The sequence below is a fragment of the Phasianus colchicus genome, chromosome 26, assembly GCF_987193195.1.
Source record: "Phasianus colchicus chromosome 26, bPhaCol1.hap1.1, whole genome shotgun sequence".
NCBI classification, from domain to species: domain Eukaryota; kingdom Metazoa; phylum Chordata; class Aves; order Galliformes; family Phasianidae; genus Phasianus; species Phasianus colchicus.
Genome location: NC_143461.1, coordinates 824,261 through 848,477, shown reverse-complemented (window position 1 = coordinate 848,477; position 24,217 = coordinate 824,261). Strand labels below are relative to the sequence as shown.

General features: G+C 50.6%; 5 pseudogenes and 2 gene segments (V, D, J or C); 5 read left to right on the top strand and 2 right to left on the bottom strand.

The window, feature by feature from the left end:
• The first annotated feature begins 1 nt into the window (after position 1).
• On the top strand, positions 2 to 2,963 carry LOC149914861 (T cell receptor alpha variable 1-2-like). The segment is given in 2 exon segments: positions 2 to 536; positions 1,347 to 2,963. Coding segments are annotated over 2 exon segments (531 nt in total).
• Positions 2,964 to 5,808: 2,845 nt separating this feature from the next.
• On the bottom strand, positions 5,809 to 6,658 carry LOC149914860 (feather keratin Cos1-1/Cos1-3/Cos2-1 pseudogene; annotated as a pseudogene).
• Positions 6,659 to 9,997: 3,339 nt separating this feature from the next.
• Positions 9,998 to 10,718, top strand: LOC116238933 (T cell receptor alpha variable 4-like). The segment is given in 2 exon segments: positions 9,998 to 10,103; positions 10,291 to 10,718. Coding segments are annotated over 2 exon segments (480 nt in total).
• A 696-nt stretch (positions 10,719 to 11,414) lies between these two features.
• On the bottom strand, positions 11,415 to 12,813 carry LOC116238942 (feather keratin Cos1-1/Cos1-3/Cos2-1-like; annotated as a pseudogene). The gene is made up of 2 exons (XR_016459955.1): positions 12,308 to 12,813; positions 11,415 to 11,994 (listed from the first exon to the last, which is right to left on the bottom strand). The product of XR_016459955.1 is annotated as a feather keratin Cos1-1/Cos1-3/Cos2-1-like (transcript).
• Positions 12,814 to 14,738: 1,925 nt separating this feature from the next.
• LOC149914859 (T cell receptor alpha variable 26-2-like) lies at positions 14,739 to 16,669 on the top strand (annotated as a pseudogene).
• A 1,083-nt stretch (positions 16,670 to 17,752) lies between these two features.
• LOC116238940 (T cell receptor alpha variable 1-2 pseudogene) lies at positions 17,753 to 18,934 on the top strand (annotated as a pseudogene).
• A 4,219-nt stretch (positions 18,935 to 23,153) lies between these two features.
• On the top strand, positions 23,154 to 23,832 carry LOC149914858 (T cell receptor alpha variable 4 pseudogene; annotated as a pseudogene). Its single transcript, XR_016459949.1, has 2 exons — positions 23,154 to 23,220; positions 23,405 to 23,832. The product of XR_016459949.1 is annotated as a T cell receptor alpha variable 4 pseudogene (transcript).
• The last annotated feature ends 385 nt before the right edge of the window (positions 23,833 to 24,217 follow it).

The window sequence follows — 24,217 nt, the reverse complement described above, 5'->3', positions numbered from 1 at the left end:
AAACAAATTTGATTCCTACAGTAATATCTGAGGGATCAGGAAGAGTGTGGGGATATGTGTGAGAGGAGTGGGTGACTGCACACATCTGTTGGCCAGCAAACAGCAGGCTGGCCTATCGCAAGCAAAGGAGGAGACCCACATGCTGGGAAAGAGAAGCCAGGCTCCAGGCAGGGATATTGGATGTGCTGAGGACCCCTGCTCACACCGATGGGCTGTGTGACTGTGGGAGTGCTTGTGAAGTTAGTGGGTGAAGGTGTGTGCTTCCACTGGGGAACGGCAGTCCTGATTAGGCAGAAAGGAGGAACAGGGCTTGGCTCTGAGCTTAGGGCTTATAAGAGAAATGGTGTTGTTACCTGTGGGTGTTGCTATGGCAGTGAGTGCCCTGCCTGTGGAGCCAGCAGAGTCATTTCCTGCAGCTCTGTCATCTTGGGGCTGGGAGGTGGTTTTCTGCCTCTTTCTCACTCAGCAAACAGGAGGCTGGGTCTCAGCATGCACCGCAGCTCTCGTCTTCACTGCCTTCCTGGGACAACTGCTGGGTAAGTGCTGGCTTTTAATCAAGGCTTCCATCTTCTCCCCACGAAGCGCTCACCAGCCTCACCGGGGCTTTGTGGCAAAAAGCTCCTGAGTAACAATAAACCTTGGGCAAATACTGACTGACTGTTTTAGCTTTGCACCAGATCTCTCAAGATACTGCTGCTGTTATAAATGACAAGGGAAAATGAAGAAGAGAGAACTCAGAATCCTCTCCTGCTTTTCTTTTCCCTTCTCTCTCTCTCTCTGCCTTTCTCTTCAGGCCCATCTGCTGCCACCTCTAGAGATGGCAGCCATCCCTGCAGTCCCACATTTCAGCCTTACCAGTAGAAAGAAGGAGATCTTGTCAAAGTCACAACACGGACATTAAACATCTCATACCATCAGCATTAAGGGGATACTGACTGATGCATCTGGGCTGCGGTCTTCTGTGTTCTCCTGGTTGTCAGCACAGCCAGAGATCACACTTGTCACCCTTCAGTTCAGCTTTGTGTACAGTGAGGAACTTAGGAACCCTTTATGTTGACAAGGCTGGAGAAACACAATGCATCTTTTCCCAATACCTCCATGGGTCCCTCACCCTCCACAGCCATGACAGGCTGTTCCCTGTTCCTCTCAGCAGGGGCAAAGCACAAGATCTGCTCTGGCCCACAAGCTCAGAGCGCCTTTCAAAGCCACCTTCTTATGCCCTAGAATCAACACCTTTCTGTTGGACAAAGGACAGGGAGCCTTCTCTCCAGCTGTTTTGTATCCACTCCATGTTGGCAGCTGGAACCTTCCCTGCAGAGCTGCTCACCTTTGCTTTCTTCTTCCAGATGCCGTGGGGCAGACCATTGTCAGCCAGCAAGAAGGACAGGTCACAGTGGAGGAGAAAAACACCTTCCAGACCACCTGCACTTACCAGACATCTTACTTGAATGGCTTGTTTTGGTACCAGCAGAAGAAAGGCCAAGCCCCCCAGCTGGTCACATACCAGGCAGCAGCAGGCTCCAAGCACAACGGCCGTTTCACCACGGGGCTGAACACCACCGGGAAAAACAGCCTCCTGCAGCTGGCAGAAGTCCAGCTGTCTGACAGCGCCTTGTACCTCTGTGCTGTGCAGGACACCCTGGTGCAGGGAGCTTCCTTGGCCGTGCAACAGCCCCAGTGAGGGAGGGGCTGTGTCTGTTGGAGGCGGAGCTCTGGGGAAGGGGCCCTCAGCTCTCCCCTGGCAGCGCTGCTTCCCCTGTGCGCACAGAGATCTGCAGGTCAGCATCCTCTTCCAGAAGAGACCGATGTCTGTGGCTTGAGAGGAATGAAAAGTGATGAAGGAGAGCCTGACCTGGAACTCCTCTCCATGTGCACTCCTGGACAACCCAGTTTTTGCACGTTCTGTGCAGAGGACACGTGCTGCACTGTGATTTGTGTGCTCTGCTGTGCCCTGAGGGCTTTAAGCAGGTGGTCTGAAACCCACCTGAGCTTTGCAGTCGAATCCAGATTGCTTCTTTGTTCTCTGACGTTTGTCCAAAGTCCTTGCAGGGTGGACCTTCCCAAAGCATCCTTTCTGGAGATCCCAATGATGCTGTTACACTGCTTCAGTAATTACTTCCTTCCCTAAGCTCTGTGTGGAAATCTCAGTTTTAGAAGGAGCACAGGAGATGATGCATGGTTTTCTTGTAGCTATTCTTCCACATGAATGCTTTCCATAAGATGAAAGACTGCCATGAGTCCTCACATTATCGTGTACAGTCCAGGGCTGCCCTTCATTCCTAGCAATTTGAGACCACCATGAAAAAGGTCTTGTGGAGGCTGAGGCTGGGATGCAGGTAACAGTGGCTCTGAAGATGGGAATGAGTTTTCTTCCACAGGGAGCTATTGTGTGGGCAGCCCCAGAGCTGCCAATATTCTGTGCACATCCGCGCTGGTGAAGATTCTAAAATACATCCATTTGTCAGACCTGTATCACTCAGGTTGGCTATGGGGAAGTTATACACCCAGAAGAAGGGAATACAAGGAAAGAGAGAAAAGCGTAGTAAATGGGGAACTTAGCATTGAGAATGGGGGGGCACTTTCTACCATAGTAGTGTTTGGAAATGCAGGAGACATCAAAACAGCCATACATGATGGAGACTCCGTCACAGCTGAGAATGCTGTCAGTTGCTGCAGAGATGGAGGATCTCACAGAGGTGTTCTGTAGGTATGCGCTGTGCATGAGGCTAAGCAGGGCTGCAATCATGGCAAGGGTTTTAATGATGATGGTATGGTATTTACCATGCCTTACACAGGGTTACTTGCAGCTGTTGGCTGGTGAGGTCATACCATAGGATGGGTATGGCAGACCCTGGTCATAGCAGGGCATGTCTCAGAAGGGTAAGAGGGTTTCTTGGCTTCATCCAGAGAGTATGCTTCTTTTATTAAGATGTTGGCTCTGCACTGCCCTTGGCCTGGAGAGGGCATTCACAGGACTCACCATTCTCTGTAGCTCATGCAATGAATGGAAAGCATCCCAGCTAATGATACGGGCTGTGTGGCTGTTTCCACTTATGCTGCCTTTTCATTTTCTGGACTCTGTTACACCCATTCCCTCACAGAAGCTTCTTCCGAGTGTTAGGATTGAGAGGCCCCAGGATTTCTAGGCCAGGTATGAGACAGAGAGAAAAAGTCAGGAACAAGAAAAAATCTGTACTTCAGAGACTGTAATTTGTAGCTCACTTCCAGGAAGGGTCATGAAGAATGGCAGAATGAATGCCTGGAGGAGGATGGAAAAATCTTTCTATACCTGTGTCTGTGGAACAAGTGCAAGAGAGAGGAGATGGAGAGAGATTGATACCAGCAGTGATCAGCACAGGCCATGAGAACACCATGTAAGCCAGGAAAAGACATCCTGTTTGAAGTCTGCTGCTGCTCTTATTGAGCATTAAGACCTCACTCTGGCATCATCTCCTTCTGAATGCATGGCCATGCAGGGCCATGGCAAAGGAGAACAGGACTTTTCTGATTGAATGCATTCTCCTGGGCTAAACAGACCATCCCAGGTGTCACATGCTCCTGTTATTTGTAGTCCATGCCTCTCCTACCCCTGGCCTCACCTTTGTCACAGCAGAGAGTGATCAGTACCTGTGGATCTCAACATGGTCCTTGTTGCCTGGCTACAGGCTGGGTACCAGGAATATCACTGTCAGTTTCTACTGGGATGATGGACCTCTTCTGGGGCTGGCCTGTGGGGATCCCGTCAGGGATTATGGTTCCTATTGTCATCATCATCCTCATGCTGTGCTTTTCATGATAGTTTCCTACATCTGCATCACCTCCAGAGTTCTCTCTATTCCCTCTAATTTCACTCACCAGAGGGCATTCTTCGCCTGTCCCTCCCATCTCAGCATGGATTCCTTTCATCAGAAGTCAAGGCCAGATCCAAACACAGCCTACCAGGAAGCTCCATCCCTTGAATGCACTGGACCTTCAAGGAGCCTGGCAGGGCAGGAGGAGAGCAGTAGGTTGGGCCATAGGGACATATCACTTGCTATACAGCGAGGAGAGGACAGTGCTATAGTGTAGAGAACCCTGGCCAGGGACCAGGTCAGAGCTATTGTTTATGGCTACAGTGGGCTTTGTTGGGCTCAGTTCTGATGCTTTGTCTTGTGATCCCACCTGAGCCAACACAGCCTGGCAAAAACACTGGCCTGAGAACAGGTGCTGCCATCCTGATAACATGTAGAAGTTATTCTCCTTGCATTGCTGTGCTGCTGGCATTACACAGAATCTGCATGAAAGAAAAGCCCCCAGAAAAAAAGATCCTCAGGGTGTGCTGATGCATGAAGAGACAGGTGTGTGTTTGGGGAGCAGTGAGACTGCATGGAGAACAGGGGCTATTTCATCCATGGTGCACAGGGAATATGAAGGGATCTTGGTGCCTTGGGGAAGACACCCCAGTGTGAGTCCAGTGTTTGGGCTGTGCATGCCCTGCGTGACTATTGGAAGTATAGTGATCCTGCTGAGTGCAGAAACATGTCACACTCTCAATGCCATGTCCCAGTTGAGTAGGAGATACCTGCTCTCGCACGGAGTCTTCAGTGGAGAAGCATAGGATTGAGGCACTATGAAGGCCTTTCAGTTCCTGAGCCTGAGTAGAACTGTTCTATGCTTGGGGAAGACATGACACCACCGAGAAGCCACGAGTGTTTGGGCATCCTGGGCTTTCCTGCACCCATGGGAGTGTTGAGTTCAGAGGGACTGGGGGCTCCAATATATGGCCTTCTGTAGCTGGTAGTAATAATGCCCTGTGAAAGTACTCAACCATAGGCAACTTAGCAAAATTATGGCAGGGCCAGGAACTCTGCAGAAAGGCTGCTAGAACCACTCAGAGAACCTGTACCCTCAGTGATGGGCGAGTGGAAGGGATGGGAAAGTAGAATAGAGACAGAAGGCCAACCCCAAGGAAACTATGCCTTCCCAGCTCTTGAAGGCCTTTGAGAACACCTTTCTCTGAGTCTCCTTCCCCAGCACTGCTCATCCCAAAGCCAGAGGAAAAGATTTCCCCAGGCTTTGTGGGACTTGTGTCTTCTGTGGGCCTTCCCGGTGCACAGAGAACCTCTCCTGAAGATTTAATGTATCCTGATTTCCATTCACATGACATGCTCAAAGACTGAGGAGAAACACATCAAGGCTGGGATGGATGGTCATTGGTGGTAGCTGAAGAGCTAGGAATGTCTTCCTCTCCTTCAAGAGAGTGTGCTTGAGAAATGAATGTCAGCATTATGCATTGACCTCCAATAACCTGAGTGATGGAGTCTCCCTAGCTTTCGTTCTCACCAAAGACATCCCCATCTCCTTTGGCAATCTCTACATTTGTGGGGAAAAAATACACCAAAACAGAAGGAAACACTAAGGGATGCAGCAGTGTTTAATGAGTCTGAGGAGAGAAATGATGTCGCCCAAATCAGAGCGCTGTGTGCGGTGAGCAGCAGAAACAGACAAGAATCTGTTCTGCTTTCCTATTGCAGCATTTCCACAGAACCCTGACTCCCAGCCCAGAATTTTAGGGAGGTGAATAGATCACTCAGGGCTCATTTTGGAGGGTACTAACTGAGATCTCTACAGGGAAAACATGAAAATTATATTAGATAGAAAGAGTGACCAACAAAGAATGTCAGTGGACTCTCTCCATGGTAACAGAGATGTCAAACTGTCCACTACGTGTTTGCCTTGCATGGCAAAAACAGCAACACATTCCTTTTTCTGACCAATGCCATGTTCAGCATTCCCGGGGGCCCTTGTCTGGGGCCCCGTCCAGCACCTTTAGCAGGGGGGGCACCTTCTGCCACAGTAGCGGTTGGAAATGCAGGAGAGGTCCAAGCCCCCCGACGTGATGGGCACGCCCTCACCTCTGAGGATGCTGCCAACAGCAGCGGAGGTGGAGGAGCCCACGACGGTGTTCTGCGGGAAGGAGCTGAGGATGGGTCCGGGCAGGGTCACCACCACGGGAGAGGGCTGGATGACAATGGTGGAGTTCTGGCACTGCCTGACACAGGGCTCATTGCAGCTGCTGGCCAGAGGGGTCGGGCCGCAGGGCCAGCATGGCTGGCACTGGTCACAGCAGGACATGTCTCAGGAATGGAGGTGCACCTGTTTGGGGAGAGCAGGAAGGAAGCAGGACATGGGGATGCATGAGGAGCAGCCAAACATCACACTACTAGGGAATCCATGTACATGCAGTGCTGGCAGTTGAAAACAGTTCAGGGATGTCCAAGGGATTCTTGGTCTCGTCCTGACAGAGCCCAGTGAAAGACACTGAGACCTATGCAGCTACTGCCTTGACATTAGCCTACATGCCATCTCCTTACAGGCCTACCCTCCTCCCGTGACAAACATTCTCCCCACTTCCCTCTCTCATGATAAGCAGAGTCAGGCACGGAATAGAGCTAATAGCAGCTGAGAGTTCCACTGAGCTCAGAACTCTGTTTGGAGAATGAAGAGAACAAGAAGGAGCTTCACACTCACCTGATTCCCCAGATGAAGGAGGCAAGAGAAGTGGATGAGAGAGTAAGGAGATGGGCTGTCTTTTATAGTGGACTCAAGCTGCTCCATTTCCACAGTCATCCCTTGCAGCAGTGGTTATTTTATGACAAGAACCTCTTGCATGCAAAACATCCCATTGGTATGGGCTATTGGTATGGTGTGTTGGTTTCCTGTGCTGCTACTTGTCACATCCTGATTTATGTCACTTCCATTACTCCTGGAAGGCATCTGTTGAGTGGCAGGAAGAAAAACCCAAGTGTTTAGAGGCAGCACACATCAGTGTGGGCAGAACACTCAGTTCACGAGCTGGAAGAATCCAGCAAAGGCAACGGATATCAGCATGCTTAGTAGGCCATCATTATGAATAACTAGAGCATGTGTGCTGGATTTATGCAGTTGCCTGTGGGTATAGAGGTTTGCATGATTCCATATGTGTGTGCATGAGGAGGTGAGTGTTTGCGTGACTTGTGTGTTCCACGGAGCAATACCTGTTCTGGTCACATCAGGCGCACTTCAGAATTCCAATAGATTCTGTTAATCTCTGTCTTCCTGCTAACAGAGCTAATAGAGAGGAGAGGAACTGAAAGGCATCGTCACATATCATGAGATTCAACAGTCTAACATCATTAGTGCTAACCACAAGGAAAAGCATATTAATGAAAGCATTATCAAAATGTTTCTCAACGCTGATGGGCATGTGGCATCATTCACATCTCTGGGAAGCTTGATCCAGTGTTTGACCACCCTCATGTTAAACTATTTTTTTCCTAGTGATACCAGTTGTGGCAATATTGTTCAGCCTGCTAATGCTCCTTAATGGATACCCTGGAGTTTGTTTAGATAACAGTCCTAATCTGTGCCTCTGTACCAACCAGATAATGATGATATACTGAACTGCTTGTGTTGAGTAGACAAGGGAAGTTCTGCTTTGAATCAGCTCATTTTTTGTAAGCAAGTATTGTGTAAGAAAGGCCAAGAGCTATCTGAGCATTGATAAATATGGGGTTCAAACAGCGAACACAGGCAGAAAGAGTACTGACTTCACCCAGAGGATTGTGGACCACCACCACAGAAAAACTGAACTTTTGGAAGGAGGAAGTATCATATGTTAATGATTTTATGGGGAAGTATGGAATGTCTCTATACTGTATGGGAGAACATTTGCATATGTAACATAAGTAATTAATATAAACTGAGGATATTTTGTTCAACATATGCATGATAGGTGGAGTTAATCCACCATGCATCCAGCACCAAAAATAAAGAATTTCTGCTTTCTAACACTCCAATTTGAATCTTAAGGTGCTTCATGATTGAACAACATACAGTATCACTACAATCTGGCCTGAAAATCTCCTGGAGCAGTTTTGTCCCATTCCCTCAGATGTCCTGTCATCAGATATTAGGGAGACCGGCACCTCCCTTGCTGCTTTCCATCTTTGGGAAGTTGTAGAGAGCAATGAGGCCGCCTGTAAGCTTTGTGTTCTCCAAACTGGACAACCCACATGTCCTCAGGCTCTCCTCACAGGATATGCCTTCCAGCCCCACTATTGGCTCTGCTGCCTTCCTCTTCTGGACCCTTTAAACACCTTAACAAACTTTTTTTGTTTTGGACCCCAGAACTGCAGAACATATTCTAGGTGGGGACACATGAAGGCTACCTGTGGTGACCAAATGACCTTTTTTGACCAGTAGCCTATGGAGTGTGAAATGCATTCTAAAATTCAGTTGGACATCTTTGCTGCCAGGGGACGATGTCAGCTCTTGTTGAGCCTGATGCACACCCAAATCCCTTCAGGATGTCTGTACTTCTCAGGTGCTCAGGTGCACAACAAGTGTATCCCCAGTCTAAGATTAGAGCCTGAACAACACAAAACAAGGAAGGCACAGCAGGTGGAGTCCAAGGCTATAGAAAGAAGCAGTCAGAATGGTTAAGGCTCGAAGATGGTGATATCCTGGAACAAGGAAAATGCTCTTTCTTTAGTCACAGACATGCTGCTTCAGAAGAGGAATAATCCCCTGAGTATTGGGAAGAACAAATAAGATCCATCAGAAGTGGCTGAAGTCAAAACTTTTGATTGTAGGAAGAGGAAAAGCTATGTGAGACTTAAAGGAGACACCTCCTTTTGATGGAGGATTCTCCAGTTTGCTGAAGTGTTGGCTGTTTGATTTCCTTGGAAAGGAATGGCAACTCTAGTGCTGCAGAGGGGCTCCCAAGGCTCATATGCATATCAGTGTGTTACACCACACAGCTCTTCCACGTGAGTCTCCTTCCAGAAAGCAGTGACTTTAACCACCCCAGTAAGTGTTGGAAGGGCAGAATGGCTGGACATCAGGAATTCCGGAGATTTCAGAAATCAAAGGGAGACACCATTTATAATCCAGACAGCTGATGAAGTGATTGAAAGAAACTGTCTATTGGAAGTCCTCCTCACAAACAAGGAGAAACTCTTGAATATGGTATGGAGAAAGGACAGCCTTCACTGCAGTGACCATGAGTCTGTGCATCTTAAGAGAGGACTGACCAAAAGCAGAATTGCAATCATGGATTTCCAAAGAGCGTATCATGGACTCCTTAGGAAGCCATGTGGCAGAAGATGGAAACTGCCCTGGAAGGGAAACTGCTGGAGAGCTGGCTAATCTTTGAACCCAGACTCCTCAAAGCACAAGACAAGCTCATTTCATATCCACGCGTAATTATGAGACACCAGCATGCAGTCACACAGAGCTCCTCTCTGAGCTGAAGAAAAGGAAAAAAAAAAAAAAAGCTGAAAAAGAAAAAATACAAAATGTTAGCAGACTAACCATGAGTAACCCTGAGACACTGCTGCCCATGCAGGGAGGCAGTCAGAAACACCACAGCTCAGCCTAGTGAACAGCGTGCCAGGGAACAACAATGAAAAAAGTGTCCTTAAGTCCATTGTGGCAGCAAAAAGAAAGCTAAGGAGAGTGTATATCCATTGGACCATGAGAAAAGGGAAACAATTACAAGTAAATGTCTAACATAATTTACCCTTCTTTTTCCTCTGTTTTCATGAGAAGACATTCGTCAGAACAACAAGGTCCCCAAGATTCTTTCATAGAATCCATGGAAATTATGTATTACTCTCTATAAAGGAAGCAAACATTACGGAGCACTCAATCCAGTTGAACATGTGTGTCCTTGAGAAGGGTTTGGATGCATCCAAGGGCTTCGACTCAGTGATGTCATGGAGATGCTTCTCTATGTCATCTCTCAGATGTCATTCCATGACATCTGAAGGATGGCCTTTGCAGGTAGGAAGGAGTGAGAAACAAGAGGACTAATAAAGGGGAAGTGAAGGTGAAATAGACAGCATCCGATATTACCTCAACTATGAATTTTGGAGCATATGACTTTACATGCCATTATGAGACATATGAAAGACAGTAAAGTGATTCCGACAGGCCCCGGGGCGGAGCTGTCGGCGACGGGGTGGAGGCGCCGCGAGCAGAGCAGAGCAGAGCCGGCTCTGAAGGGGGCAGCTGGCGGCAGAGCGGCGGGATGCGGCAGTGCCGGGCCGCGGGGCTGGCGGGGCTGGCCGCGGTGCTCCTGGGTGCGCGGGGCTGCCGCCGGCGGGGACGGACTGCGGGGGCTGAGGGGAGCCGGGGGTGGCCGGGGACGCTCTCTCATCTGTCCGTCTGGCTTCTCTCCGACAACTTGCACCTCTCTCTGCTCCTACATGAAAATTCAGTGGGAGAAAATGGATTTTTTGAGTTTGCTGCTTCTTTTCTTCTCGGCAGTGGCTGTGAGCAGGGCGCAGGTGCAGCAGGAGCCGGCGTCAGAGACCAGAGAAGGCATCGGCATCAACATCACCTGCTCACACCCCAGTATACTGTCCAACGACTACATCCACTGGTACCGTCAGCTCCCAAGCCGAGGACCCGCATTCGTCGTGAACGCTTTTAAAGGATCCACGGAGGTGCCAGAGCCGGAGGGGCGGCTGTGGGTGTCGGCAGACCGCCGTTCCAGCGCCCTGTGGCTCGCCCGGCCCCGGCTCGGCGACGCGGCCGTGTATTACTGCGCCGTGGGCACACGGGAAGCGAAGCCGGGGCTGCGGCCGGGCACGAACCGCTTTGGGCGGGGCGGGGGCACAGTGCCGTCCGGGCCCGCAGGGGGCGCTGCCTGCATGGCCGCCAAACTCCATCCTGACCTGGGTGCACCTCGCTGAGTTCTCGAGAGAAATGAACACCGCACCCATAGCAGCCTCTGAAGCCAATTTTGGGTAGACAGAGTTGCGTTTGAGGTGGTCAGGACAGCAAAACTGTGTTTGACATCAGAGTGACATCCCCGCAGTTCTATTCCATCTCCTACTCTCTTGTCCTTCCCCAGTGCAGCATATATGAGAGCGGTCCGAGCACTGTTCACAAGAACCTGTAGGGTTGCTTGTTCCCGTGGCCTTCCACACAGTCACAGCTTTTCCTGTGAGCACTGCAGAGGCTGTGTTCTCTCTCTGCCCTCTACCTGAGAGGGCAGTTGTGTGCAGAGACACTGCAAGTCAAAGACCTATAACCACTTGTTCGGTCTTAGACAGGGATTTCTCTCCTACAGCTGAAAAGAACAGTGCCCAAGAGAAGACCCGCTGAATTGCTTCACAGCCTCCCATTCTTCTGGGAATGGAGAAGGGTCTCCATATGCACTCATATTATAAGCACCAAGAGGAAAGCCATTCTCCCTGGGCAGTCCTCAAGGCCATACAAGGTGGAAAGGAAAATCAAAAGCTCAAATGAGATGCAGAAATCTTTAATGAATGTTTACAGAGGAAAATGAAGTCACACTGAGCAGAGGCTCCACAGTGCAGGATTCACACAGAACCAAGTCTGAGCTCAGGCAAGGCTTGTGCCTGCCTTTTTGGAAGGGAGCAGAATGGTTCTGAGGAGCCTCGTAGCCCATAGGAGATGAAGAGAGGGAAAAAAATAGAAAATGGAAATAAAGGGTTCAGTAGAGGACAACACAAAGAGACATGAGCCATGTTTTGAGAAAGCATGGGATTGCCTCTTGCTCTCAGCATTTCCTAGAATATCCGAATAGAGTCAAGCAGGGGCTTGAAGATTCCTTCTTAATCCAGCATCACGTTCGTGGCTTATGGAAGAATTTCTGCAGGACCACGGCCAGCGGCTTTAGCAGGGCGGGTACCTTCTGCCGCAGTAGCGGCTGCCCAAGCCGGACAAGTCCAAGCCCCCCGAGCTGATGGGCACGCCCTCAGAGCTGAGGATGCTGCCAACAGCAGCGGAGGTGGAGGAGCCCACGACGGTGTTCTGCGGGAAGGAGCTGAGGATGGGTCCGGGCAGGGTCACCACCACGGGAGAGGGCTCGATGACAACGTTGGAGTTCTGGCACTGCCTGACACAGGGCTCATTGCAGCTGCTGGCCAGAGGGGTCGGGCCGCAGGGCCGGCATGGCACACACTGGGTGTAGCAGGACATGTCTTGGGACTGGAGGTAAACCTAAGAGAGATGGATAGAAGGAATTAGAGCACGAGGATATGTGAGGGACAGCCAGGGTAGGCTCTCACAAAGGAGACAAGACAACAACTAAGGATGAAGGTAAATGCTGAGAAAGGAGGTCACATCCCTTCAGTATGCCAGGACCCTACAATTACGTGTCTGACCCAGAGAGACTCTCTTTGAGTGCACAAATCTACAGCCATATAAGTAGTGTCTCAAGCACCCCCTGAGCAGACATTATCCCCTCTATGGTCTCCCATAGCATGGAGATCCACTATCTGATAACATTTCTATTGAGGCAAGAGGCACTTACCTGGTTTCCAACGAGGAGAAGGCAGGAAAAGTGGATGGCAGAGATGGGAACTGGGCTGCCTTTTATAGTGGTCCTTCACTGCTGCAGGTCCACAGGCACAGTTGACACAGGCACTAATTTTCTGACTAGCTAATCTTCAATGCAGGCTACCCCTTCTCATTATGTGGGCTGGTTTATTGTTTCCTGCAGTGCTACCTTTTCATTTCCAGATTTATGAAAATGCCCATTCTCTAATGAAGAATTCTTTGAAGTGCTGTGATTAAAGGCTCAAAGATTCATAGTGCAGAACTGCATTGGTGAGGCCGATGCCTCAGCTCAAGTGGTGATCAGTCTGGAGGAAGTAAGTGAAGTCAGCCTGGTTCAGCACAGTGGGGATGTTGTAGTTTTATGATTTCTGTTATCAGCATTTCACATCATAAACTCATGCAGTGCACTGAGAGTTAGAGAGTTAATTGTGTAGTTCTATGGATTGTTGATAGTTCCATTACCTGTCTCAGAAGAGAAGAATAAACTACAGCTCCCAGAAGACTTCACTGTTCCATTTCCATTTTTCTGGTCAGCAGATAAAACTGCCTGGGAGTCACTGGTCTATTTCTTTTTTTCTTCATCAAAGAGGGGTACAAAAAATCCAAAGTAGATCAGTCCAGACTCTTGGTAGGTGTAACTACAAGAGATCTTTGAGGAAAAGGGGTTGTTAACAGAATCGAGTTAAAAGTAAGTGAAAACAGTAATGGTAGACACTGGACATGTTGTCAGAGAAGCCAGGGTAGACACTTCCTCTCGTCTGCAACCATCCAACCCTTTGCTTCTCCACTCAGTGCACCATCTATGAAATCCACATCTTTCCATCTCTCCAGAGGATGAAAGTTCCCCTTCATGTCCTCACCTTATCCCCTCACAACAAAGATTGCCCTTTCTTCCTTGGCTACCCGAGACTACCACAAAATTGGATTATGTGGAGGCAAATGTTGGGATGCAAACAACTGTAAGGAGTCTGAAGAGAGAAATGATCTCACTTTGAGAGAACCCTGTCAGTGCAGGCAGTAACCAGGAGCTGACAGAAATTTGTGCCCATCATTTACTGAAGAGATTCTACCGAAAACCTATCTGCTTGCCCCACAGAGGGGGAGCAGCCAGCACAATCCCAGGCCAGCTTTTGGGATCTTCAGGTCTACAAGAATTGCATTTTGACTGGAATAAGGGAAGGGCTTCTATGTTCCTAAATGCAAGGCTCAACAAACAGAGCAGACTTGTCTAGCAAATGTCAATTGCTTCTAAGACTGCAGTAGGGCTCCCACTACAATTCCCTTTTAATCACAGTCTGACCGGGTACCATACAACATCAGGAACGCACTTAGGACAGTGTCGTGCAATGACATTTCGCCAGAATCTCTGCTGAATGACATTCATCTGCTGTAACAAGGGGGGTCACTGTGCCTCCAGTGGAATAGGGGCAGGTCTTGGCACCCAAAAAAAGTGTGACTAGGGAGGGTTTTATCCCTATGACCAATCTGGCATACAGCCAAGAGTGAGAGATGTGAGCTTGAGCCTGTTGAAATGGAGTGGAATCGTTGGTAAGAGGCTGTGTGCAGATAGATGAGGGTGGGGGTGGATTGTCTGAATCTTCATTAAAGGGTCAGAAAGTCTCTGAGATCCGCGCACATATCTGGTTCCGTTTGAGACTATTGGGTCTCTATAACCATGCCTATAGGCTCCCTGTTTGTTTCTCCCGTGAATTCAAACACTCGTGCCCACTAAACCCAGTCACACATCCCAGCACCGCTGCCGGCCTTTCTTCAGCTCCTCGAGCGGCGACATCAGCACCATGGGCAGCAGCAGCCTGCGGGACGCGGGGCTCGGGGAGCTCTCGGGGCGCCGCGTTCCCGGGCAGCAGCACACGACCCGTTCCCGCTGACGGGTTTACGGAACAGTGGCAGCTCCGGGCACAGCCGGGCGAACAGGGTTCAGAAGCGTTGCGCTCCACGAACCGTCTCGTCCCGTCTCTCTGTGCTCTTGGCTCGCTGGGGACGCTGGAGGCGGGCGACTGGTTTCCCCTGTCATCTGAGGAATGGCTGCGAAAGCCAAAGGATCTTCCGCAGCCGTTCCTCAGTTGCCCGCCTACGCCGCAGTGCCCGGGCTACGCTGCAGGACGCACAGAGCCCAAACCCCGCTACCCGCACACGGGCGCCCAGCACTCGCAGCCCGGAGCAAGCCCGAGTGACGCCGGCGCAGGGCGCAGCCCCGGGGCGGAGCTGGCGGCGGCGGCGGGGAGGAGGCGCCGCGGGCGGAGCAGAGCCGGGGCTGGCGGGGGCAGCGCGGCGCGGCGCGGCCCGGGCGGCGGAGCGGCGGGATGCGGCAGTGCCGGGCCGCGGGGCTGGCGGGGCTGGCCGCGGTGCTCCTGGGTGCGCGGGGCTGCCGCCGGCAGGGCCGGACTGCGGGGGCTGCGGGGGGCCGGGGCCGCGCTCGCCTCTGGACCATTGGCTTCTTTTCGAACTCGTGCACCTCTCTCTCCTCCTGCATGAAATTTCTGTTGGAGAAAATGGATTTTCTGAGTGTGCTTGTTCTCATCTACTCGTCAGTGGCTGTGAGCAGAGCTCAGGTGCAGCAGGAGCCGGCGGCAGAGACCAGCGAGGGCATCGGCATCAACATCACCTGCTCACACCCCAACGTACAGTCCAACGAGGTTATCTACTTGTACCGTCAGCTTCCGGGCCGAGGACCCACATTCCTCGTGAACGCTTTTAAAGGCTACAAAGAGGTGCCGGACCCGGAGGGGCGTCTGTGGGTATCGGCAGACCGCCGCTCCAGCGCCCTGTGGCTCGCCCGGCCCCGATACGGGGACGCGGCGGTGTATTACTGCGCGTTGGTAGCACGGGGAGCGAAACCGGGGCTGCGGCCGGGCACGAACCGCTTTGGGCGGGGCGGGGGCACAGTGCCGTCCGGGCCCGCAGGGGGCGCTGCCGCTCCTCCCTCCCGGCCCCGCCCGAGCTGCCATTGCTGACATGGAACGTGTCCCTCGCACTGCTCGGCATCCCCCAGAGTAAGGGATTCCAGCTGCGCACCTTCATGAGCACGGCATGTCGAGATCACAGACACCTTCGAGTGGTCCCCACTGTGGCTCTGTTTTAAGACCATGCTTGTGTGACAGGATTCGGGGTCTTTGGAGGTGAGGTCCAGGACCACTTTTTAATTAAACCCCCATGGACAACTCAGCTCCACACAGCCTCAGGGTCGCTGGGTGGGATGGAGGAGAGAATAAGGAAAGGTGAATGCAAGACCAAGAACTCATGGGCTGAGACAGTATATAAGGCAAGCTCAATGACAAGCAGGCAAGTAAACCAAAACAATGAATTCATTCACTACGTCTAATCAGTAGGCATGTATGCAGGCACATGTTCAGCCACTTCCAGGAAAGCAGGGCTCATCACGCAGAACAGTTTCTTGGGAAGACGATCACCATCTCTCCAAACATCCCCACTGTCTTTCTTCTTCAGCTTTTGTTGCTGAGCATAACCTCAGATGGCATGGAAAGTCTTTGGTTGGTTTGGTCAGCTGTTCTGACAGTGTCTCCTCCAAGCTTCTTGTGCACTCCATGAATCCTCACTGTCAGAGCGGCATCAGAGAGAGGAAAATCCTTTATTCTGTATAAACACTGCAATGACTACAATCCGGATGAGGTGATCAGATAAGAACTTGGAGTAGGTGCACTGCAACCCCAAGAGATGCCAGGTTCATACTGCAGGATGGATCGACTCAGAGAGTTGTGCAACATTATTCTAAGCAGTTGAATGTCTGAGGTTAGCGAGAGGTGGAACGATGCCTCTGGAAAGAGGCTCTGAGATCCAGATGGTCACAGGGAAAATCTGTCTAGCTCCACCAGCTGACCCAGCTGTTTAAGCCCATGTTCAAAGGCTTCAGAAGCACAGAGCAAAGGATCAAATCCTAAACGTTTTCCTTCCCCTAAACATCCCATGTCCAGTGCAATTCCCAAATACATTTCTACAGCATCCCATACAGAATCTGAAGTGTGAGAGTTGTACTCCACCTCAGGGTTGAGGTAAGGACAGGGCATGTGTCAGAAAGAGAGATGGGACAGAGAGAAATGGAAGAAGGGAAAGAGACGGAGGCACATAGAGAAAAGCACCTCCAAGAGGTACTGGAAGGTGGATGAGATGAACCATTCCTGCCTGGGTGGAACAAGAAAGCCATGGTCTGGATCCCACCTGGAGGTGGAATTCAGGTCTGTCCTCATGCTGGGATGGACCCTAAGATCCATGAGGGAGGACTCGGGGTCCTGCAGGGAACACAGATATTTGAGACAGCAAATAATAGTAAACACTTTGAAAAAGACAGGGCAGAAATGGACTCATTCAGGAAGGAGTTTCTACGGGCCTGAATATATATTTGCATACATGTTCCATTTGAAACTGATTGTTCATTTGATCACTTTCCCTCTTCCTTCATTTAACATCCCAGCCGTGCTGAAAACTCAATGCCATGACTTTCTGATGGTGCTGCTGAGAGGCACTTCAAAGCCGGAACTCAGGATGGGATTTCTCCCCAAAGCTTTGACTCAAGGCACTCAGTTTTCTCTGAGGACAGACACCCTTCAGCACCTCAAGGAACCTGCAAACAAGAGCGGGTTCAGCAGAGGCCACTGTAAAGTGTGTTGGCTGTGAGGGCTACAGGCTCATGAAGGCTGTAAATCAAGTCCTTTGGTAACTTAAAGGGAATTACAAAAAAAAGGGGGGGAGAGGGTGAGGGGGAGGAGTTATAAAGAGTGCAACGGCACAAATATTTAAGCAAAAAGGGAGCCAAGGAGAGGGAGCAGAACTCTTCAGCCCCTAACTGATGGGCCAACAAGGGAACTACAGGTGTAGCTTTGAAGTGGGTGAGCCTGAGCTTTGTGAGTGACAAGTGAAAAGATGAAAATGAAGATAAGGAATGTCTGAGAGGGTCCAGTGGGAGTGTGCAAAACTTTTAAGGAAGGCTTAGGAAGGGGGAAGGCTCAAAGGTGTGGGAAATGAGGGAACGGGGAGAAGCAAGGGGGGAGGACGGACAAAAAGTTCAAGTCAGTACCCCTGCCGGGATGATCACTCTGCTCCAGAGAAGCCAGGCTCCACACAAAGCTATTAGCTGTGCTGAGGGCCCATGCTAACATTAATGGGGTGCATGAATGTGGAAGTGCATGCGAATCTAATGGGTGAAGGTGTGTGCTTCCACTGGGGAACTGCAGTCCTGATTAGGCAGAGAGGAGGAACAGGGCTTGGCTCTGAGCTTAGGGCTTATAAGAGAAATGGTGTTGTTACCTGTGGGTGTTGCTATGGCAGTGAGTGCCCTGCCTGTGGAGCCAGCAGAGTCATTTCCTGCAGCTCTGTCATCTTGGGGCTGGGAGGTGGTTTTCTGCCTCTTTCTCACTCAGCAAACAGGAGGCTGGGTCTCAGCATGCACCGCAGCTCTCTCGTCCTCACTGCCTTCCTGGGACAACTGCTGGGTAAGTGCTGGCTTATAATCAAGGCATCCATCTTCTCTCCACAAAGTGCTCACCAGCCTCACCAGGGATTTGTGGCAAACAGCTCCGGAGTAAAAGTAAACCTTGGGCAATTTCTGACTGACTGTTGTGATGTTGCACCAGTTCTCTCAAGATACTGCTGCTGTTGGGAAAATGGAGAAGAGAGAACTCAGAATCCTCTCCTGCTTTTCTTTTCCCTTCTCTCTCTCTCTCTGCCTTTCTCTTCAGGCCCATCTGCTGCCACCTCTAGAGATGGCAGCCATCCCTGCAGTCCCACATTTCAGCCTTACCAGTAGAAAGAAGGAGATCTTGTCAAAGTCACAACACGGACATTAAACATCTCATACCATCAGTATTAAGGGGATACTGACTGATGCATCTGGGCTGTGGTCTTCTGTGTTCTCCTGGTTGTCAGCACAGCCACAGATCACACTTGCCACCCTTCAGTTCAGCTTTGTGTACAGTGAGGAACTTAGGAACCCTTTACGTTGACAGGGCTGGAGAAACACAATGCATCTTTTCCCAATACCTCCATGGGTCCCTCACCCTCCACAGCCACGACAGGCTGTTCCCTGTTCCTCTCAGCAGGGGCAAAGCACAAGATCTGCTCTGGCCCACAAGCTCAGAGCTCTTCCGAAACCACCTTCTTATGCCCTAGAATCAACACCTTTCTGCTGGACAAAGGACAGGGAGCCTTCTCTCCCACTGTTTTGTATCCATTACGTGTTGGCAGCTGGAACCTTCCCTGCAGAGCTGCTCACCTTTGCTTTCTTCTTCCAGATGCCATGGGGCAGACCATTGTCAGCCAGCAAGAAGGACAGGTCACAGTGGAGGAGAAAAACACCTTCCAGACCACCTGCACTTACCAGACATCTTACTTGAATGGCTTGTTTTGGTACCAGCAGAAGAAAGGCCAAGTCCCCCAGCTGGTCACATACCAGGCAGCAGCAGGCTCCAAGCACAACGGCCGTTTCACCACGGGGCTGAACACCACCGGGAAAAACAGCCTCCTGCAGCTGGCAGAAGTCCAGCTGTCTGACAGCGCCTTGTACCTCTGTGCTGTGCAGGACACCCTGGTGCAGGGAGCTTCCTTGGCCGTGCAACAGCCCCAGTGAGGGAGGGGCTGTGTCTGTTGGAGGCGGAGCTCTGGGGAAGGGGCCCTCAGCTCTCCCCTGGCAGCGCTGCTTCCCCTGTGCGCACAGAGATCTGCAGGTCAGCATCCTCTTCCAGAAGAGACCGATGTCTGTGGCTTGGGAGGAATGAAAAGTGATGAAAGGGACCCTGACCGGGAACTCCTCTCCATGTGCACTCCTGGACAACCCAGTTTTTGCATGGGCTGTGCAGAGAACACATGCTGCACTGTGATTTGTGTGCTCTGCTGTGCACTGAGGGCTTTAAGCAGGTGGTCTGAAACTCACCTGATTGCATGCATGTCCGGATAGCTTCACTGTTCTGTTTCTCCCCCTGTACTTAGCATTAGTGAGGCTGCATCTTGAGTATTGTGTTCAGTTCTGGGGCCCAGGGAAGGGCAACAAAACTGGTGAGGGGTCTGGAGCACAGGTCTTATGAGGAGCTACTGAGGGAGCTGGGATTGTTTAGTCTGGAGATGAGGAGACTCAGGGGAGATCTCATTGCACTCTGCAACTTCCTGAAGGGAGGTTGTAATGAGGAGGGGGTTTGGCCTTTTCTGCCAGGAAACAAACAGGACCTGAAGAAATGGAAGTTGTACCAGAGGAGGTTTAGATTAGACATAAGGAAAAACTTTTTCTCCCAAAAGTGGTCAGGCACTTGAGTGGCCTGCCCAAAAAGGTGGTGGACTCACTGTCCTTGTCAGTGTTCAAGAGGCGTCTCGATGAGGAGTTAGAAGATATGTTTTAGTGGCTTGTGGTAGCAATGGTAATGGGAGGATGGTTGGACTAGATGATCTTGTAGGTCCTTTCCAACTTTGTGATTCTATGATTCTATGTGTCTTTTGCCCAAATTCCCTACAGGGTGAACCTTGCCAGATGTGGCCTTTTCTGGAGAATGAAGTGTTGCACTGCTTCAGTAAGAACTTCCTTCCCTAAGCTCAGATTTGTGGAAATCTCAGATTTAGAAGGAGCACAGGAGATGATGCATGGTTTTCTTGTAGTAATTCTTCCACATGAATACTTTCCACATGATGAAAGGCTCCTATCTGCAGACCAGAGCTGCCCTTCATTCCTAGCAACTTGAGGCCACCATGAAAAGGATCACATGGAGGCTGAGGCTGAGATGCAGGTAACATTAATGACTCTGAAGAGGGAAATGAGTTTTCTTCCACAAGGACCTGTTTTGCAGGCAGCACCAGAGCTGCCAAAAATCCTCCATGGTGAAGATTCCAAAATACATCCATCTGTCAGTCCCATATCACCAAGGGTGGCTATGGGAATTATAAATTCAAAAGAAGGGAATACAAGGGCAAGAGAGGAAAGAGTAGAAGATGAGGAACCTTCTGCCACAGTAGCGGTTGGAAATGCAGGAGAGGTCCAAGCCCCCTGACGTGATGGGCACGCCCTCACCTCTGAGGATGCTGCCAACAGCAGCGGAGGTGGAGGAGCCCACGACGGTGTTCTGCGGGAAGGAGCTGAGGATGGGTCCGGGCAGGGTCACCACCACGGGAGAGGGCTCGATGACAACGTTGGAGTTCTGGCACTGCCTGACACAGGGCTCATTGCAGCTGCTGGCCAGAGGGGTCGGGCCGCAGGGCCGGCATGGCACGCACTGGTCACAGCAGGACATGTCTCAGGAATGGAGGTGCACCTGTTTGGGGAGAGCAGGAAGGAAGCAGGACATGGGGATACATGGGGATACAAGCATTCTCCCCACTTCCCTATCTCATGTTAAGCAGAGTCAGGCACGGAATAGAGCTAATAGCAGCTGAGAGTTCCACTGAGCTCAGAACTCTGTTTGGAGAATGAAGAGAAGAAGAAGGGGCTTCACACTCACCTGGTTCCCCAGAAGGAGGTGAGAGAAGTGGCTGAGAGAGCAAGGAGCTGGGCTGGCTTTTATAATGGACCCAAGCTGACCCATTTCCAGAGGCATCTCTTGCAGCAGTGATTATTTTATGACAAGAACCTCTTGAATGCAAAACATCCCAGCTATTGGCATAGACTGTGTGCTGGTTTCCTGTGCTGCTACTTTTTGCATCCTGATTTATGTCACTCCCATTGCTCATGGAAGGCATCTTTAGTGTGACCGGAAGAAAGGCCCAAGTGTTTAGAGGCAGCACACATCAGTGTGGGCAGAACACTCAGTTCACGTGCTGGAAGAATCCAGCAAAGGCAACGGATATCAGCATGCTTAGTAAGCCATTACAATGAAATAACTAGAGCCTGCGTGCTGGATTTATGCAGTTGCCTGTGGGTATAGAGGTTTGCATGATTCCACATGTGTGTGCATGAGGAGGTGAGTGTTTGCGTGACTTGTGTGTTCCACGGAGCAATACCTGTCCTGGTCACATCAGGCGCACTTCAAGATTCCAATAGATTCTGTTAATCTCTGTCTTCCTGCTAACAGAGCTAATAGAGAGGAGAGGAACTGAAAGGCATCGTCACATATCATGAGATTCAACAGTCTAACGTCATTAGTGCTAACCACAAGGAAAAGCATATTAATGAAAGCATTATCAAAATGTCTGTCAACCCTGAGAAGCATGGGGCATCATGGCATCAGGCATCTCAAGGAAGCCTGATCCAATGTCTGACCAACTTCATGTTAAACTATTTTTTCCTAGTGATGCCAGTTGTGGCAATATTGTTCCACTTTCTAATGCTTCTTGATGGATACCCTGGAGTTTGTTTAGAAAACAGTCCTAATCTGTGCCCCTGTACCAACTAGATAACAGTGATATACCTAACATCTTGAATGGAGTAGATATGGGAAGCTCTACTTCGATTCAACTAATATTCTGAATGCAATTATTGTGTGATGAAGGCAAGTAGCTAATTGACCATTGTTGAATGTGGGGTTCATGTAGTGAACACAGTGAGGAAGAGTACTGACATCACCCAGAGGGTTGTGGGACCACCACCACAAAAATGCTGTGGAGAATGTGTACAAGGAGGCAGAACCCTATGTTAATGACTTTATGAGAAAGTGTGGAATATCTCTGTTCTGTACAGGAAAACATTTGCATGTGTAATATAAATAATGCATATAAGCTGAGGATCTTTTGTGCAACATGTGCATCATAGGTGGAGCATATCCCCCATTCATCCGGCACTGAAAATAAAGAATGCCTGCTTTCTAATACTCCAGTTTGAATCTTAGAGTGTTTCATGATCAACTGATTTCGAGTATCACTACTATCTGGCCTGAACATCTCCTAGTGCAGTTTTGTGCCATTACCCCCACATGTCCAGTAACCAGTGAGAAAAGATGGGCACCTCCACTCTGTTTTCCCTCTTCATGAAGTTGTAGAGAGCAATGAGGCTGCCTCTAAGCTTTGTGTTCTCCAAACTGGACAAGCCACATGTCCTTAGGCTCTCCTCACAGGATGTGCCTTCCAGACCATCCCAACAAATGCTGGATGGGCAGTATGGATGGAAATCAGGAATTCTGGAGAGTTCTAAATTTGGTATGGGGCAGACTAAGTGTGAGCAACCCTGAGACATTGCTGCCCATGCAGGGAGGCAGTCAAAAACACCACAAGTCAGCCTGAGATGAAAACTTGCTGCAAAGAACAGAGGGAAAACTCTCCCTAACTCTATTGTAGCAGCAAAAAGGAAGCAAAGAAGATTATAATTCCATTGGACCATGAGATGCCAGAAGTAGTGAGAAGTGAATGAATAATATAATGAATGCTTCTTTCTCATCCATTTCCAAGATAATTCTTTCAGACAGACCAACGAGGCCCCTGAGCTTCATTCACAGAATTCATGGGAGTGAAGAAGCAGTCCCTATAAAGTAAGAAAATCTAATGGAGAACTTAATCCAGTTGGACATACTTGTGCCTTTGAAATGATCTGGGTTGCATCCAACGGTGATTGATAGGGTGATGTCGTTTTGATACATCTCTCTGCCATCTTTCAAGGATCATGACAGTTGAGGGATGGTGGTCGTACCTAGGAAAAAACAACATAAATCAGAAACATTTAGAAGGACTGAGAAAGGGAACTCAGGGAACTACCGACCAACTGTACTCCAATCACTCCTTCCTCAACGATGTGTTTTGAAGCAGATGTATTTAGATGCCAAGACGTGACATCCTAACGACAGCGAGGTGGTTTGGAGCAGCCCCGGGGCGGAGCTGGCGGTGTCAACGGGGAGGAGGCGCCGCGGGCGGAGCAGAGCCGGGGCTGGCGGGGGCAGCGTGGCGCGGGCGGCGGGATGCGGCAGTGCCGGGCCGCGGGGCTGGCGGGGCTGGCCGCGGTGCTCCTGGGTGCGCGGGGCTGCCGCCGGCGGGGATGGACTGCGGGGCTGAGGGGGTCTGAGGGTGACCGGGGCCGCTCTCGCTTCTGTCTGTCCTGCCTCTTTCTAACATTCTGCCTCTTTCTCTTCTGGCCTGAAATTTCTGCTGAGGCAAATGGATTTTGTGAGTTTGCTGCTTCTTTTCTTCTCGGCAGTGGCTGTGAGCAGAGCCCAGGTGCAGCAGGAGCCGTCGGCAGAGACCAGCGAGGGCATCGGCATCAACATCACTTGCTCACACCCCAACATCCAGTCTTATGATTACATCTACTGGTACCGACAGCTCCCGGGCCGAGGACCCGCATTCCTCGTCAGCGCCGTTAGAGGCTCCAAGCAGGTGCCGGACCCGGAGGGGCAGGTGTTTGTGTCGGCAGACCGCCGCTCCAGCGCCCTGTGGCTCGCCCGGCCCCGGCTCGGCGACGCGGCCGTGTATTACTGCGCCGTGGGCACACGGGAAGCGAAGCCGGGGCTGCGGCCGGGCACGAACCGCTTGGGGCGGGGCGGGGGCACAGTGCCGTCCGGGCCCGCAGGGGGCGCTGCCTGCATGGCCGCCAAACTCCATCCTGACCAGGGTGCATCTCCCTGAGTTCTCGAGAAAAATGAGCATGGCACCCATAGCAGACACTCTTTGAGGCCAATGTCAATCAGACACAGCTGTGTTGCAGGTAGCCAGGCTGGTAAAACTGTTAAAACAACCTTTGTTGGACTACAGAAAGACATCCCCACAGTTCTATTCCATCTCCTACTCTATTGTGATTCCCCAGTGGAGTACATATGAGAGCAGTAGGAGTCCTGTTCCTTAGAGCCTGCAGGGTTGCTTCTGCCCGTGGCCTCCCACACAGTCAGAGCTTTTCCTGTGAGTGCTGCAGAGGCTGTGTTCTTTCATTACAGCACCAGTGGGGGCAGTTGTAGGCATGAACGCTACAGTCAAAGCCCAATAACTGCTTTCTCTACCATTTCCAGGAATGTCT